The following is a 14,752-nucleotide window of genomic DNA, read 5'->3' as shown; positions in this document are numbered from 1 at the left end:
TGCCAGGCCAAGGAGCACCAGCCAAAGTGTTCTGCCCAAACTTCTCTTTGTGACCCAGTTTTCCTTATTCAGTAAATCAGGAACATCTGATGAATCAGAGGAGCAACTTCAAGACAGCTTAATTTTGCACCACGAGACTGATCATCAGACAGCCACCCAGACTTCCCATGTCAGGCTTTCTCAAACTGTTGGTGAGCCAAGAAGAACGCAGGCTGCCCCTAGTCTTCAAGAAACCACTCTTGAGGGCTGGCCAAAGTCATCTCTCCCACTCCCCTCCACTGCACATCCACTGGACATTCCTTTCCTGGTTGATGACAAGCCACAGGTAAGCATGCTTGGCATGCCTCAGCTAGCCCACCCAACATCAGCTCATTCTGGACCTACAATGTCAAGCATGGGTATCTCTTCCACTGTTCCACTGCCACCAGACACTGTGTCTGCCCCTGTTGGTTACATTATGCAAGGCACATCCAAATCTCAACTGCCCAACACGTTTTCGACAGTCCATGGAGAGCGACCATCTCCCAGTGCTCTTGTTCCATCTCTTAGTGAGTCAGAATCATTGGATACATCTGCTCTCACCAAGCCAGAGACTCATGGCACCCATGATGGGCAAAAGAGACCTGTTCCACTTGTTTCTCCTTCTTCTGCTGAACATGAGTCAGAACCATCAACTGTGGCTTCGGCTTCTGCCTTTCCACATGCTGGATTTAGCACATCAGTTGTGGCAGATTCTTCCCAATCTGAGCCCAGGCAGTCAGTGTTGCCAACTCTTGTACCCAGTGAATCACAGAGAACAGCGTCAGGCACATCTGTGCCATTCCAAGCTCAGCAGCGACTGCTAGGCAACTTTGCTTCTACTCATACTAGAGCAACAGCTTCAGGGTCACTTGTTCCTTTTCGTGTTGAACCAAATGTGTCAGGCACATCTGTTGCTGGCCTGAATGTCCCAGGCACCACTCTCCTTGGCCATAGCTCTCAAAAACTGTCACCAGACACGTCTGTCTCTTTTTACACTAAGGCACCCTCCCTGCCTGCCCAATCATTGCAACCACAGAGCATCCATCCTCATGCTAGTGGTGAGCTGCAAATGGGTATCTCAGGCACAAATGTGCCATCACATGCCAAGTCGCAAATGCCTGCCTCTTTTATTGATGAGTCCCATCTTTCGGTCACATCTGCCCGTGTTGAGCTAGTGACAAATGAGGCATCCTTGGAACAAGGATTGCCGATCTCTGTTGATGCCAAACCACAGATAGCAGAGTCTTCTGCCTCTTCTCCCACTGAGTCGCAATTGCTAGTGGTGTCTGCCCATGCCCCCATAGAACATGGGTTCTTGGATGCCTTGGGGAAATTGCGGGGCCTACCCCAAAATGAGAGTTACCCACCAAAAGCACGTTCCTCTACCCCAGCCCAGCACCCTTCACTTGAAATGACTTTCCTTGGCCATCTCAAGTCAAGACGATCCAATGCCTCTGCCTTTGTCCATGCTTTATCCCTGTTACCAGAAGCACCAGCCTCTACAGGTGCTGAAACCCAGATGCCAAGTGGACTCACATTTGTCCATCCTGGTTTGCAACTTCAAGCTGCACCTGGTCTTCCCACGACTCCTCACACTGCTGAGAAAGTGAGTGAAGGAAAACACTCTCCACAAACCAACCTTCCAACACCTCAGTCTGGCACTCGAGGGACAACTGTGCAGGATGTTTCTATCCCTGCCTCCTCAAGGAGAAGTCCTCCTAGTTCAGATGGTCCACCCTCCCCTATCAGCCACCAAACCAAAATAAATATCCCCCTTCCACTGGCTCACAAGGTGGAGGAAAACATCACCAGCCTGAGGACAACACCAATGCTGGTGGTGGCTGGTGCTCAAGATCTCATGCAAAGCTCCTTGGGGTTCTTTCAACACCTCAGTCGACCAGATATTGGAAGTCTTGACTCTTTTGCCTCTAGTGGCATCCTGGGAATGTCTCCCTCCCTTCAGTATTTGTCCCACTTGGTCCAGAATGCTGAAAACATGGTGTGCCTACAACCTATGCGAAACACCACCCCAACTTTGGGAGAACCAATTGCTAGTGGGCAGGAAATGCTGGTTCTGACTTCTGCCCTTGGCTTCTCCCATCCAGGGGTTTCGAGTCTGATACAAATGAGTCCATCCAGTGTCATTCTGGTTAAACCTGTGTTTGTCTTCTTACCACCAGAGGCACCTAAAGGTCATGTGCCACTTCCTACTGAGGAAGAAGTGGGCCATGATGCTAGTCTTTCATTCACCAGCAAGGCTGCTCTAGCTTTGGTTACTCCTGGTAGTATCCAGGAGCGATTGGTGGGAATTGGTCCTCTTGTGTCCACCCTTAGACACTCCTCAAGGGCAAACACTCATTCTCCTAATTTGTTGGATCATCTAGTCATTTCTGGGCCAGCCTCCAGTGCTTCTCCAAAGCATATAGGAGTCAGTCTGGTGAGATCCAACACTTCAACAGCCAATTCATTCCTCTATGGGTTGAGGGATCGTAGCACTAGGACAAAGCATGGACTGACCACAGACCACAATGAAGACTTTCAGTTGTCTGCTGGAAGGCTGGAAGAGGACAATCCAGTTTCGTTATCTGCTGGAGTGCTTGTGAAGAACCATATCTCAGCTGCTCCACCAGTAATGGTGCCTATCCAGCAACAACCCAAAGCATTATCACTCACAACTGAACTGTTGAGCACCCTTGACAAGGTTTCCTCTCGGTCCTCCTTGACAGACCCCTCTGCCTCTCGGATGCCAACAAGTTCCCTTCAGGCTGCAAGTAACCCCCCACTGCTGAGCTCAACAGTAATGCTTCACACTGAAGAGCATCCATATGGTTCAGTGAGCCCCATTACCCACATCAGTAAGAACTCTGAAGAGTCCTTGAGTGCATCTTCAGCTAGGAACACGAAACTGCCATTAGAAGTGGGACAACTTCTTGCACCTTCAAGCTCAGCATCACGCGGCTCCTTAATCAATGAACACTTTGGGAAGGCTCCTTCTGAGGTTCATTATGTACCCAACGCAGTGTCAACTTTTCCAACGTCCTCAACTGGAAAAGAGCACAAAGAAGCTGCAGCCTTGAATAACCCCTATGCAGAAGCATTTCTCGTGGCAAATGAAACATCTTCCTATCATACGAACACTACCTTCCCCAAGCCTTCTGATTCCCATCACATCCCATCCAAGGCCCCCAGGACACATGAGAGCCTGGAGACACCATCTTTGTCTTCTCTGTTCTCAGCAGATGCTCTGATGCAAATGACTCTGCCTGGAAAACATCCTGAGGACATCCTGAATCATCAGACACATTCTAGACCATCTGCCGATGTTCCTTCCCAGGTAACAACACATTCCTATTCTGCCAAATTGATTACGGAATACAATCCAACCACTGTAACGCTCAGGGGAAGGGCCTCTCTTGCAAGTGCAGCAAAACAGCTGGAACCAATGCTGAGTGCTGTAGAAACCAAGACTTTGACAGATATTGAAATTTACAAGCAAACCAAAGCAACTAGCTTGATGTCAACCATGCCTGGCACAGATTCTGGGCATTCATCTGCTTCACTGGTTGCCACCGATTTCAGATTAACCTCCTCCTCCCCAGTATCATCATCATCATCATCATACTATGCTGCAGGATCTACAGATCATCAAAAGGAGGTTCATAAGTCACCTCTGCACTCTGTCCATTCATTTGCACCAAATTCTACTCTTAAAGACGTGACTCCTTCACTTGTGGGTGAAGAAGCACTGATTTTGGAAACACTGCAGACCAACTCCTACAGGCTACAGCCTAGTGGAGGTGGAACAACTGAAATGGTAGCTTCCTCATCAGCAGCAAGCAAGGGCAGGCTTCTTAAACACAGGAGAAACAAGAATGCTGGGACTGGAGATCAGTTCCTGGTTGCATCTCACTTGCAACCTCAGCCAGCAAGTTTAGAAGCTGACCAACCTGAAAGGCCCAGCTTGGCAGGTGATGAACAGGAACAGGAGGAGGAGGCTGCTTCTTCCTTGCCAATCTCCTCAGTGTTTTCTACAGCTCTTAATGCACCAGCATTTCTAATGACCACATTATTTCCCAGGATTGCTGCTGATGGACTTGTTGGTAGTCTTCTAAACCAGGCATCCCATTTGCAAAGTCTTCCACCGAGCATCTCTGAGATATTCCTAAGTCCTGAAGCTCAAGTCCAACCCACCTTGGGGAGCCTTTCAGATACACCTGGTATGAAGGCTGGTGGAGACTTCTCTGCAGATGCTACCAGCACCAGTAGAGGATTTAATTCATACACCTCTGAAGAGCAAGTTCCCATCACAAGTGACTCTGCTGGAGGAGGAGGAAGAGATGACTCAGTAGCTGATTTGGCACCATGGGACCCCTATTCGACTCTGTCAGATTGGAGAGCACACCACCAGAGAGTGATGCGTTCAGATGATGTTTTCATGGATGGGTAACTATTTGGAGCTGGGGCTATTGGAAGCCTTCCCCAACCTGGTGTCCTCCAAATATTTATGGACTGCAGCCATTGTAGTCCAGAATGTTTAGTAGTCCATGGGACTTGTAGTCTAGAACATTTAGAGGGCACAAAGTTGGGTAAGGATAGCCTCAAGTGAGAGGCAGTCATTTCAATGCTGAGATCAATGTAGGACATGCAAAATTAAGATTATTTATGAATCGGGATAGCTTTCTGTTAAATGAGCTGTTCGGTGCTTAAGATCAGGAACTGAGGCCATGCTTTGGGTGGCCTCACATGTGGAAGCAAGGCGAGTGGTGACTGGGCAGGGGGCCTTGCTTAGCGAATACTGCCTCTGGACAAGGGTGAGAGGCATCTACAAGCTCCCTTCAGATTTCATGAACTCCAAAGAACCCCCCACTGCTCCAGTGAGGGTTTACAACCATTCTACACAGGGATGTGAGTGGCGCTGTGGTCTAAATAACTGAGCCTCTTGGGCTTGCCGATCAGAAGGTCAGTTGTTTGAATCCCTGTGACGGAATGAGCTCCCGTTGCTCGGTCCAACCTCCTGCCAACCTAGCAGTTAGAAAGCACACCAGTGCAAGTAGATAAATAGGTATGGCTGTGGCAGGAAAGTAAACAGCATTTCTGTGCGCTCTGGTTTCTGTCATGGTGCTCCATTGCGCCAGAAGTGGTTTAGTCTTGCTGGCCACATGACCCAGAAAGCTGTCTGTGAACAAATGCTGGCTCCCTCGGCCTAAAAGCGAGATGAGCGTCACAACCCCATAGTCGCCTTTGACTGGATGTAACCATCCAGGGGTCCTTTACCTTTTTTACCTTACTTTTTATAACTGTTCAAATGGTGGATCTTCAACTGCCAAGACTGCAGTTTATTTGATTATCACAATATATTGATGGCTTTTCTGTTTCATTCCTGCGACTTCCCCGCACCCCAAATGGCCGTAATAGTAGAATTTTACAAGTGGCAACTGCAACAAAATGTGGCAGTGTGTCCTCCTCATCCATTAACAGGATGCCTCTGTTCACAGTGCCAGACAACCATGTCCTCAGGGATATTTCATTCCATCCTCACTTGATTTTCTGTTCTCTTTTCCATGCCCAACATTCCTCGGCTATTGAGCACATTCGTTTCTCATTAGCCCCCACCCACCCACCGTGCTTCCTTAGATTATTTTTTATTTAAGATTATTGTTTTTGCTCTTTTTATTTATTCATTCATTTTGCAAAGCAGATGTTGTAATACTGAGCTACGCTCTTTCCCCAGATATTTCCTCCTCCCCCTTCATATGCAAATAACCTGCTTTTTTATTATTATTAACAGCCTAACCAAAGAGTGGTAACTAACAATGTTCTGCCGCCGTTTTCAGTTTACAAAAGCGGAGAGTTGATGCAGTTGGGCTGTGGAGGCGTATTCACTTTTGCAATTCTTTTTGGTGGGTTTTTTTTTTTGTCCTTTTGAAATTCAGCAGGGAGATTGAATATCTGTGGTTGCTCATAATAAATTAGGGCATCTTTCAGAGCCTCGTGGAAAGACCAGCAGATTTATTGTTCCATCAACTTTCATGGACTAACATCCCCTTTATCAGATGCAGGAAGGATTGTTGTTACTTCGGAGGCATATATGTATTATATAGTGAGATGTTAAAGGAAAACAATTGGGCTTTGGAAGGGATATTTGTAGTTTAGCCTCCATTTGGGGGGATAATCCCCACCTCCTTCCCCACTCGCACTCCTTCTCTCTTTCTCTCCACTCAGCTTTGCGGTTGTGTCTGACGATGCCTGTGGCTCTGGCAACTACACTGCGGAGATGAGCCTACAGACTGTAGCCATGGGCAAGACTCCATCTCTCCCTAGCAATTTCCTGGCCCAGATCGTTCTGCAGGACAACAGAAGCCGCCCGACTCTGAGCGTCAAGTCGTGCTGTGTTACGCCCACCTCCAGGCCTGCGGGTCCAGAGGCTGCCTGCTGTCTTTTCCCCAGGTCAGGTGGGGAAGCAACTTGAGGCTGAAGGATGCTTGGTGTGAGGCGGGAAATGGATGCTCCAGAACCTACTTTTGTCTAGGGCATCAGGGACTATAGGAAGGGATGCTGTCTGGTGTCTTGGTGGTGGTGGGGAGTGCATGGATTTGGCCTTAGATATTCAGGATGTAATTGACAGCCATATAGGGATGCAGGTGGCGCTGTGGTCTAAACCACTGAGCCTCTTGGGCTTGCCGGTCAGAAGGTCGGCGGTTCGAATCCCCACGATGGGTGAGCTCTGTCCCAGCTTCTGCCAACTTAGCAGTTCGAAAGCACGCCAGTGCAAGTAGATAAATAGGTACTGCTGCGGTGGGAAGATAAACAATGTTTCCATGTGCTCTGGTTTCTGTCACGGTGTTCCGTTGTGCCAGAAGCAGTTTAGTCATGCTGGCCACATGCCCCAGAAAGCTGTCTGTGGACAAAAGCTGGCTCCCTTGGCCTGAAAGTAAGATGAGCACCACAACCCCATAGTCGCCTTTGACTGGACTTAACTGTCCAGGGGCCCTTTACCTTTACCTGGAAAGCCATATCTGAGTTCAGGAGAGCATTGCTCCCATGTCGAATTGGTTAGAGGCCCAGGGGGAGGAGTTTTCACTTTTCCCAATTTATGCTTGGCCTGGCCTGATTGTTGCACCAACACCATCACAGACACATTAGAAAAGCTCTGCGGGATCAGAAAGAAAATGAAAAGACTCCTTAAACCCAGTTTCATGTTTCTGACAGTGGCCAGGCAGATGCTTCTGGGAAAAGGGAACAAGATGGACTTTCATTTATTTATTTATTACGTTTATGAGACGCCGTATAAAATTAAATCCCGTGAGAGTTGAACAAGATTAAATAAATAAATGAATGAAACACCATCAAGATTATTGGTTGCACTTATTAGTTGCTTTTCTAAAACCAAAAGCAAAAGGACTCCCCTGCCTCCCTGCGCTGTTCTGAAGGTTCCCCAGGCACACATATCCCTAGCCAATTCAGGGGACACACAGGACAGGCTGGGAACACCCTATTACGCTAATGGAAGTCCTTGCATGGGTTTCCGCTAGGATGACTTGTTACTGTAGTTGAATCTGGTCCGGGGATATTATAGTGAACAGCAAGAGTGGGAAAATTGGGGGTGGGGTCAAAAGTTGCAGAATGGATCGACCGTGCAATCCAGAAGTAAGTCCTATTGAATTTAGTGGGTCTTTCTCCCAGGTAAGAGGGGTTGGGCTTGCAACATTAGGCTGTTATCTACATCCTTCGGTGCAACAGCCGTGAAATTCCCAGCCTCTTCCAACAGCTGATTTGTCTGCTCCAACCCTAACAGCTTATTCAGAACCTGTGCCAACTGTTAGGAAGACCCCCCCCCCCCCCACAATCCATAGGTGGCAAATGGTCATTTTGGCTGTTCGCCTGCATCCTTGTGCCAGATGCAAATCCATTTGCCCTTGGCCTCGACTACATGAGGACAAACTCATTAATTCATGGTGACTTTCCTTCACTGTCATTATCCGTACGTGAAGGCTTAGGGGTGGCTCGCCAGCAGGAAGGATCACTTCTGCCATGTTGTCAGCCGAAAGAGGATCAAGGGAATCATAGAGAACCCACACAATATCTGGCTGAGTCTGCTTACCAAAATCACCTTGACTTTTTTTTTTAAAGGAGGGATTTCTCCAGCCCTGTGCAAACACTCTTTTCCATAATGCAGTAAGACCCCATTGGCAGTGACCCCATTGACTGCTGAAAGGGCATGGCTGTTCAGATCCAGCCAGGTGCCACATCAGCAAATCGTAGGAATATCACAAGTTACAAACTCAGAACCAACCATCTATGTAATCCAGACAGCTGTCAAAGGTATAAGGTAAAGGTAAAGGGACCCCTGACCATTCGGTCGAGTCGTGGCCGACTCTGGGGTTGCGGCACTCACCTCACTTTATTGGCCGAGGGAGCCGGCGTACAGCTTCCGGGTCATGTGGCCAGCATGACTAAGCCGCTTCTGGCGAACCAGAGCAGCGCACGGAAACGCCGTTTACCTTCCCGTCGGAGTGGTACCTATTTATCTACTTGCACTTTGAGGTGCTTTCGAACTGCTAGGTTGGCAGGAGCAGATACTGAGCAACGGGAGCTCACCCCGTCGCGGGGATTTGAACCGCTGACCTTCTGATCAGCAAGCCCTAGGCTCTGTGGTTTAACCCACAGCGCCACCCGTGAATATGGGGTTTTCATTCCTCAGCTAATAACAGATATTGAGAGGTTTGCCCTCTGAAAATATATCTCATTCTCCCACCACCACCTTTAAATCCAGCAGCATCTGTGCCCATCACAGCATGTCCAGAGTTTGAATTCCTTATTCAGTTAAGGATTCTCAACACTTTGTGAATTTCCAATCTGCTGATTTGGTACATATTGAGACGCTATGCTATCTCTCTCTCTCTCTCTCTCTCTCTCTCTCTCTCTCTCTCTCTCTCTCTCCCAACTAGATCACTGAGGGAATGCGCACATATTCAAGTGCTCCAGAACAGCAAATCCCAAACAGCCAACTTCACCATCCAACTTTTTCAGATGGTGAGCCACACTGTGGCTTATCTGCACTGTGAACTCAGTGTCTGCCTGAGTGACGACGCTGGATGTGAACAGGTGAGCTCCGTTAGAAGACAGAGGACCAAAGGGTGCAGCTAGAGTCTTTCAAGAGGTGTAAGGGTAGAAAATAGACGCACTGTGTAATTTACCCCTCTTTTAGTTTGTTGGCAAGGGTGCAAGGTAAGGCATCTCTCTGAACTGAGCTGCCTTGGTAGCAGCTCAGGTTTAGCAAATATTCTCTAAGCAGCTGATGTCTACACAGTTGTTATGCTACCTAGCAGCCGAGTTTTAGCAATGATCGTTTTAAACAATTAAGGGGGGAAAGGTGCTGAAATTCTGTAAGCAGGTGTGTGAGTGTGTGTGAAGAAGCTAGCCTACTGTACTAAAGTAACATTTGCATTTTCTGCTTCACTCACTTCCGGCTCTCACCTCACCCCCCCCCCCCCACTGACATGTGACCCTTGGGAGGTTGCCCAGAAAAGAACAGGGTACCTCTGAGCATATCCAGAATGCCTCTCCTTCCAAAAGTGTCCGCATGATTTGGGGAACAAAGGGAAGACACTTTTAGACATGACATCCAAACCAAATTATCAGGCGGTAATTACCCCCCTGACTTATTTTCTTGCTTTATTTAATGTGTTATGTTTCTCCCCTTCCTCTCTTCTCCAATTGCTGTTCTGTAACCAACTCCTGCCATTCTAGAAACCAAAAAAGCTGTGGATAAAAATAAATCCTTTTGCTGAATCTTGCATCTCTGCAGAGGAGAATTTAGGGGAGCATGACCAGTTTGGTCACCCAGGGTGTGGACTCTCAGGGGTGCCGCAGGGCATAGGAGCCAATTCTTAGGAGTCATGGGGGCTTCAGCCCCCACAATAAAATATTTGAGGGGGCCGGGCCCCCACAAAAATGATGGGCATCCCCATTCAAATAGTGTGTCTGTGCACTATGTCATGTGATCAACTATGTGAGGCAGGGCTTACCTGGGCCCCTACAATATTTTATTCAGGGCTGTAGGGGAAGCCGCAACTATTATTTAGAATGTAGCTTGAGAGGTGGGGGGTGCTGAATTATAGCATTGCACAGCGCACTGCTGAAATATGAGGCCCCAAGGTCCCCCACGGTGCTCTGAGCCTTAATGGTGGTTCTTTCCCCTTTCCAATTTGTGTGGGTGTTTTAATGTTGTGCTTTCAGTGGATAAATAATGTGATAATAATAAACTGAGCTGCAGCCTCCACGTTGAATAATCCTTCCATTTCCTTCCCAGAGCTGCTTAAGTACCCTCTCCAAGCCAAGCAGCAGGGACAGTTACCAAACCCGCCACAACATAATATCCTTTGGACCGGTTCCAAAGACCCAGGTAGAGTTTGCACCTGGACCAGTTACAGGTGTGTGTGTGTGTGTGTGTGTGTGTGTGGCCTGTGTTCTTCATTCTTCCCCTTGCCTCAAGATTTCCAGGTAGCAACTAGAGAGTTGCACAAGTCTAGCAGCTAGAGCCTTCTGCTGCCAAGTTGTTTTGGACCACAACTTTCATCACAGCCCTAGTCAGCACATCCCTTTGCTTCTGGGACATATCATAGAATTACAGAGTTGGAAGTGACCATGAGGATCATGTAGTCCAACCCTCTGCAATGCAGGAATCTTTTGCTTATTGTGGGGCTTGAACATTGTGTGGGGCTTGAGATTGTGAGTCTTATGCTCTACCAACTGAGCTATCCAACTAGTGGCCTGATGGGAGTTGCAGTCCAACATACCTGGTGAGCGCCAAGTTGAGGAAGGCTGAATTTGCTCCTTGGATCTGGGTAATGGATTTAAGTCTAACTTCTGCCATGAGTTTGGTGGATAACTTTGGGCAAATAATTCTCCCACAGCTGTCTACCTGTGAAACTCTTGCAGGGTTGCTGGGATGTGCAGAGAGATGTGCAATGCATTCTTGAAGCAGGAGAGAGAAAAGACATTCCCTATAAATGATAAATATGAGCAGTATACTAGCTGCTGGCTTTTCCTAGAGTTGCAACAAGGTCATCAGAAAAGGAGTGCTTGAAGAGAAATCATCACAGATCGAGAAGCGGGGATTAAAATTAGGTTTGCTTATCCAGCTAATCCCCTCACCTTTGCACCCCTGCTGTGGGCGAAAGCAAAGGACAGGCAGCCTTAGGCTGGGTTCTTTTGTTCCAGCTCCACATTTCTTATGGCTTGATCCCATGCATATTTCAGCAAAAGTGAGCCCTGCAGGATTTGAGTTCTATTATTTTAGGGATGATGGGTCTGATTTCTAAGCATGACCTTCTCTTCTGCCAGCATTCAAGGATTGACACACACACAAATGAATGAATGTTGGGGGGGGGGAGGACATGCATTCACAAACACATGCACACAAACATGCACACAAACATGCACACAAACATGCACACACTCAGGGGTGGCTGGTGCCCATTAGGAGTGGTGGGGTAGAGAGCAATGTTCTTGATCCCTCTTGATCCTTTTCTGCTGCAGAATATTTTTTACATACCACCACAATTTCTGAGTGGTGAGAGACTCCACGGGTTCCAAGCACCGACTCAGGGTTTGGTTTCCTTGGAATGAAGGTCAGCAGAGAATATGGTGCCTTTGGGATACAGTCATACCTCGAAAGTTGAATGGAATCTGTTCCGGAAGTCCGTTCGACTTCCAAAATGTTCGGAAACCAAGGCACGGATTCCAATTGGCTGCAGGAAGCTCCTGCAGCCAATTGGAAGCTGCGGAAGCCACGTCAGATGTTTGGCTTCCAAAAGAACGTTTGCAAACTGGAACACTCACTTCTGGATTTGTGGTGTTTGGGAGCCAAACCATTCGAGTCGCAAGGCGTTCGTCAACCAAGATATGACTGTACAGTGGTACCTCGGGTTAAGAACTTAATTCGTTCTGGAGGTCCGTTCTTAACCTGAAACTGTTCTTAACCTGAAGCACCACTTTAGCTAAAGGGGCCTCCCACTGCCGCCACACTATCCGTGTGCGATTTCTGTTCTCATCCTGAAACAAAGTTCTTAACCTGAGGTACTATTTCTGGGTTAGCCTGAAGTGTCTGTAACCTGAAGCATCTGTAACCCGAGGTACCACTGTATATGGTTTTATTCACACATGTATGTCACCTGAGCATAGGATGGAGGTGCTCACAGCATCAATACCCCAACAGATCTTGCTTGCCCCCAGGTTCCCCGGGGAGCCCCTGCACAGAGCAAAACCTGCCTCAGTGTCTCCAGCTCACACTCACCAACTCTATTGTTTTCCTATGTTGCAGCTCAGTGAGGGCGGTGGGGGAAAGCCAGCTCATTAGGCTGGAGAGCACCATTGCTGTTGTTGCAGCTCTTGCAACATCTTTGAGATGCTGATGAGGGCAAAATGGCCATTACCTTAACACAGGGACTGATTGGGCAGGTTCTGCAGCATCTTCAACTAGATTCTAACTCTTACTGGATTGCAGGCCTAGAAGGGATTCAAGGATATCATCCAGGCTGACCCACAAAACCCATAACAGCATCTGTCTCCTCGTGCTGGCCAAGTGTTCAGGATTTCAGCTTCTCCATCACATGGGCTCCTGGATTGCCACTGCCAGTCCTGCATCTTGGGTTGGACATTTGCACAGTGCCGGTGGCACTTTAGTTCTCACCTGCGGGGAATTTTAAATTTACATGTCTGGGGACACCTAGGAAAGAATTACTACCACGTTGCAACATTGGCCAATCCCACCCAACTCTCGTTCCATTTATCTTTCCAGGATCTGACATGACCATGATGCTCCCTGCTCTTCTAGGCTTATCGACCGGCATTGTTGTCTTAACGTCTGTCGTCGTACTTCTCTGGTTGTATCGGAAGCGCCAAATCAAAATGGCAGCAGCCTTGGAGCCCCAAAGAATGGAAGCTCCTTGAAGCCCTCAGTGCTAGCTGCTGCCAGTAGCTATGCCATGATTCGATGCTGCTGCCGCTGCTGCCAGTGTAAATTGGGAACACACTGCTGCTTGCTTTTTAAGTCTCTGCTTCTCTCTCTCCCTTCCTTCTTCACGAGAGAACCTAAGAACTGCAGAGGTGTCACTGGAGTGGGCGGCATATTCTGAAAGAGAGAAAAGGCTTGGCTTGAAAGGGTTTGGATGGGCTAATGGAACCCATGTGAGTTGTGTCTCCACCTTGGAGACTGGAAGTTCAGAAACCAAGGTTGCGAAGAAAGAGGGGCCCTTCTTTAGAGCCTAGTTGGCAGCATTGATCCTAAATAATTTGGGAGTAGAAATTCCCAAGAGTTGACATGGGTCAGGAGTCTTCCTCCTGAAAGGAGATTGTTGGGTTTCATGGTTATTATCTCCTGGGATTTAACTGCCGTATCCCTGTTTTTTCTAAGCTCGATTGTGTTAGCAATATTTGCTGCAGCATCACAACTACTGGCTTAACGCTCAGACGATACTGGTCAGGCACCTTGGCTTCTATTCATCTGGAAGGAATTTGTCCAAGTCAAGAAAGAGGTCACAGGTCTGAAGGGATTGGGAGGGAAATGAAAGGATAAGCAAACAGGTCCTTTGTGATCCATGGAAGCTGGAAGAGCTGAACTGAGACTTCTCCCTGGATAGTTCCCTGTTTATCAGTAGCGGTGCTGTCTAGACAGGCCTTGGGGGGCAGCAGTAGTCCAGGGCTGGTGGGTCCCCCAACTGCAGCTGGGCTGACGTGCCTAATTTTAAAGGAAGTAAAGTATTACATATTGACCAGGGGCGGGCATAAGACCACTCAAGTTCAGAGTTTAAAGTTTCTTAACTGCACCTCTGCTGTTGATTCTTTAGAAATCCTTTAGCTGCTGTAAAAATGACTAGTGGGTTCCTTGCATCTCTCCCGCCTTCCCAGTCATTTGCTTTCTGAATGTGATTAATCATAGTGCCTTGATAGCTTGTGCATCAGTTTTTAGGGTTCCTTTGTCCTTTGCCTCATCCACCTAGCCAGGCTGCTTAATCTGTTGACATAGAGAAAACTATGATTCCCAGCTGATTTGGAGATTAGTGCTCCTTTGGCACTGACATCACAATGCCTGTTGATTCATTTTCCAGTTTGGTATTCTGCGCTCTAACATCAAAGGAGCATGGAGTATGATATTGTGAAGTGGGATTTGGGGGGGCCAAATTTGGGCAGATGGTTACTTCAAGCTGAAGTTCTAGTCACTAGACTTGACTGACTTGATTCATAGAACCTGCTTTCTGTACTAGACCCTGGAAGCATGTGAAATAATAAACGATGCCTCTGAGCTTGTGCACAGTTCTATTCCTTGCCGACAAAAAACATTTTTTTAACTTACCTACAACTGGGGGTGGGGAAGAATTTTCAGGACAAAAAAATTCCAGATGTTGGAATTTGGCAGCTCTCAGTTCTGCAATTAAGCTCTGTGTCTGATAGATCAGAGAGAGAGAGAGAGAGAGAGAGAGAGAGAGAGAGAGAGGGAGGGAGGGAGAGAGAAAGTGTGCAATTAAGTGAAATTAATTCCCTTTCTCACTGCTGGTCAGATTATGAAGCAACTTGAGCCACTGACCAGCAGGACTCATAAAAGTTTAATTATTTGTTGGGATGTTTCTGCAGGGTTGAGCTGTTTGGGATGGGTTGGGGATTTTCCCTTCTTATGTAACTTCATAAACCACACCATTCCATTCCTGAGTGAAGGAGTTAAGCAGGAGAC

General features: G+C 47.7%; 1 protein-coding gene across 1 annotated transcript; it reads left to right on the top strand.

The window, feature by feature from the left end:
* The first annotated feature begins 1,011 nt into the window (after positions 1-1,011).
* On the top strand, positions 1,012-12,975 carry LOC144325710 (uncharacterized). Its single transcript, XM_077919819.1, has 5 exons — positions 1,012-4,464; positions 6,244-6,468; positions 8,970-9,126; positions 10,334-10,454; positions 12,824-12,975. The coding sequence occupies exons 1-5, from the start codon at positions 1,091-1,093 to the stop codon at positions 12,973-12,975; spliced, it is 4,029 nt and encodes a 1,342-aa protein (XP_077775945.1). The 5' UTR covers positions 1,012-1,090.
* The last annotated feature ends 1,777 nt before the right edge of the window (positions 12,976-14,752 follow it).

This window comes from Podarcis muralis, chromosome 15 (assembly GCF_964188315.1).
Source record: "Podarcis muralis chromosome 15, rPodMur119.hap1.1, whole genome shotgun sequence".
NCBI lineage: Eukaryota > Metazoa > Chordata > Lepidosauria > Squamata > Lacertidae > Podarcis > Podarcis muralis.
Note: the sequence above shows the minus strand (reverse complement) of the source record. Positions and strands in the feature narration are given on the sequence as shown.

Excerpts from the sequence above, each read along its gene's own strand:
- LOC144325710 (XM_077919819.1), top strand. The coding sequence starts at position 1,091 with ATGGGTATCTCAGGCACAAATGTGCCATCACATGCCAAGTCGCAAATG. Across the intron at positions 6,469-8,969 it reads GCCTGCTGTCTTTTCCCCAG|ATCACTGAGGGAATGCGCAC; the intron begins GTCAGGTGGGGA and ends TCTCCCAACTAG. Across the intron at positions 10,455-12,823 it reads TGCACCTGGACCAGTTACAG|GATCTGACATGACCATGATG; the intron begins GTGTGTGTGTGT and ends TTATCTTTCCAG.